Source organism: Plasmodium reichenowi, chromosome 14 (genome assembly GCF_001601855.1).
Source record: "Plasmodium reichenowi strain SY57 chromosome 14, whole genome shotgun sequence".
Classification (NCBI taxonomy): domain Eukaryota; phylum Apicomplexa; class Aconoidasida; order Haemosporida; family Plasmodiidae; genus Plasmodium; species Plasmodium reichenowi.
This window is the reverse complement of record NC_033659.1, coordinates 941,590-944,005: the sequence shown is the minus strand read 5'-3', so window position 1 is coordinate 944,005 and position 2,416 is coordinate 941,590. Positions and strand designations below refer to the sequence as shown.

Here is a 2,416-nt window from a genome sequence, read left to right as displayed (position 1 = left end):
GTTGTTGTACCATTAATAACATCAACAAATATTAACTTGAATGAAACCAAAAGATAAAATTGAATTAATAAATAAAAAAAAAAAAAAAATATATAATATATATATATATATATATATTTATATTTATATTTATATTTATATTTATATTTACATATACCATATGGACCATTTTTATTATGCTCACGCATTATAATAAGTCTGATTTTTCTTCATTCTCCTAATTTACTTTTTTCATATTACAGAAATTCAAAATTTTTTCGAAGAAATTGATAATTTAGTAAATGAAGGAGAAAAAGAAGATGATAATTACATGGATATAGAAAAACAATTACATGAAAAATGTTTAAAATTGATTAATAAAAAAAAAGAGACTTGTAATTTATGTATTAAATCAAAGATCAAATTATTTTTGGATGAAATAAATTTTATTAACAACTCTTTAGATATATTCGAAAATGAAAAAAGACAAAAACAAATTAAACAAGAAAATAAAAAAATTCAAAAGAATGGCACGAACGAATTAGATGATATATTGAAGGATGTCATATTTCTTGAATTGGGTTTAAAAGAATCCAAAAGCAAAAATGAGGTTCAAATATATAAATTAATACACACACACAAACATATATATATATATATGAAAACATATTAATGAATATATGTTTATATCTTTCTTTGTATCCTTTCTTTTTGTAACAGACGAATCATCTACTATTAAAAATAAGCGAGAACTTACATAAAATAGAAGATAAAGAATTTCTTTTAACAACAAAAAAATCTTTGGATATAAGAATAGTAATTATATTAAAATTAATTTTTCAACATTTACATATATTCATAGAATATAAATAAATAAATAAATATATATATATATATATATATATATATATATGTGCACATTCCATTTCTATTTTTCAATATATTTAGGATGATTTTCAAAAAAAACAAATTTGTGAAGAATATTTTGCCGAAAAAATAAAAGAAATATATGAAAACACTGTGGTAATAGTAACAAGAATTTTATGTGTGTGTGTGTGTGTTTTTTTTTTTTTTTTTTTTTTTTTTTAAGATTATAAGAACATATAAGTGATATATAATATTTATAGATCATTTATCACATATATATTTATATTTATGTTTATATTTTTAGGATAAATTAAGTTCCCAGCATAATGAAAAGGAAAACCAATTAAGAGAGAATCTTAGAGATAATAAGAAACGTAAGGTGGAAAATTTAATTGTGGAAAATAATGTTCTCTCATCACGGATAATTAGTAAAGATACAGATGAAGAGAAAAAACATATTATAGGCATTAAACATGAAAATGATAATGTAAAGGGCGAAAAATCAGAAGGTAAAATACATAACCGTGGAAAGATTAATAATAAATATGTAAATGTAAATATAAATATAAATATATATATATATATATATATATATATATATACATATATACAATTTATTTATTTTTATCCAAATAGAAATTAAGCCTATGGAAAAAAAAACTAGTAAAAAAAACAAAAAGGAAATAAGAATAGATTCTAGTAATTATTTTCACAAAAAAAAGGTAAAATGCTTATTATTATATATGACTGTAACAATATATATATATATATATATATATATTTATTTATTTATTTATTTATTTATATTTATGTAATATACTCATAATTATATCATACTTATACGATTAATATATTTATTATTCTGTTTAGTTAAAATTGGTAGAGCGGTGGAACCGCGTGGCACAAGAATCCAAATTGTTGAGTGATTATGACTCAAATTCTTAAGACATAAAAATAATAGAACAAAACAAATACATAATATATATATAATATATATATATATGTGCGTACATGTTTAGTTTTTAATTTATTCCTTATTAATTTATTTTATTTTATTTTATTTTATTTTATTTTATTTTGTTTTTATTTTTTTTTTTTTGGTTATATTTAAATGTGGGAAATATATACACAAATAATTATTTTCAATTTATATACCTTTTTGTTGAAACATTAATTAAGCTTATTCATATAAAAAAAAAAAAAATTAAAAAAAAATAAAACTTAAAAAACTACGTTAAAATTTAAAAACTTTAATTGAATAATTATTTAAGAATATTCTTTTCATCACTATGTATATGTTAGAAAATTAAAAACTTTCAAAATAGTATATCTCATTGTATTCATACCTTATTATTTTATTTTATTATATTTTTTTTTTTTTTTTTGGTTAACCAAAATGCATAAAATATTTTTGCTGTGGATTTTCATATATTTTTTTTCAACAATTTGATAACTGATTAAAAAAAAAATATATATATATATATATATATATTATCGATTTAATATTATTTTTTTGTTTCTATATATTTAAAAGGAAAAATTAACACACTGATATCATAAGGCGATAAAC

General features: G+C 18.0%; 1 protein-coding gene across 1 annotated transcript in view; it reads left to right on the top strand.

Annotated features, from left to right (window-relative positions):
- Nucleotides 1-1,791, top strand: part of PRSY57_1424600 (hypothetical protein) — a gene marked incomplete at both ends in the record, with an annotated part of 1,903 nt that extends 112 nt beyond the window's left edge. Inside the window, 6 exons of the mRNA XM_020115299.1 lie at nt 243-589; nt 700-795; nt 928-1,002; nt 1,151-1,355; nt 1,483-1,568; nt 1,717-1,791. Coding sequence (XP_019969956.1) covers nt 243-589; nt 700-795; nt 928-1,002; nt 1,151-1,355; nt 1,483-1,568; nt 1,717-1,791 — 884 coding nt within the window. Of the gene's footprint in view, nt 590-699; nt 796-927; nt 1,003-1,150; nt 1,356-1,482; nt 1,569-1,716 lie in introns of the transcript that reaches the window.
- Between the last annotated feature and the right edge of the window lie 625 nt (nt 1,792-2,416).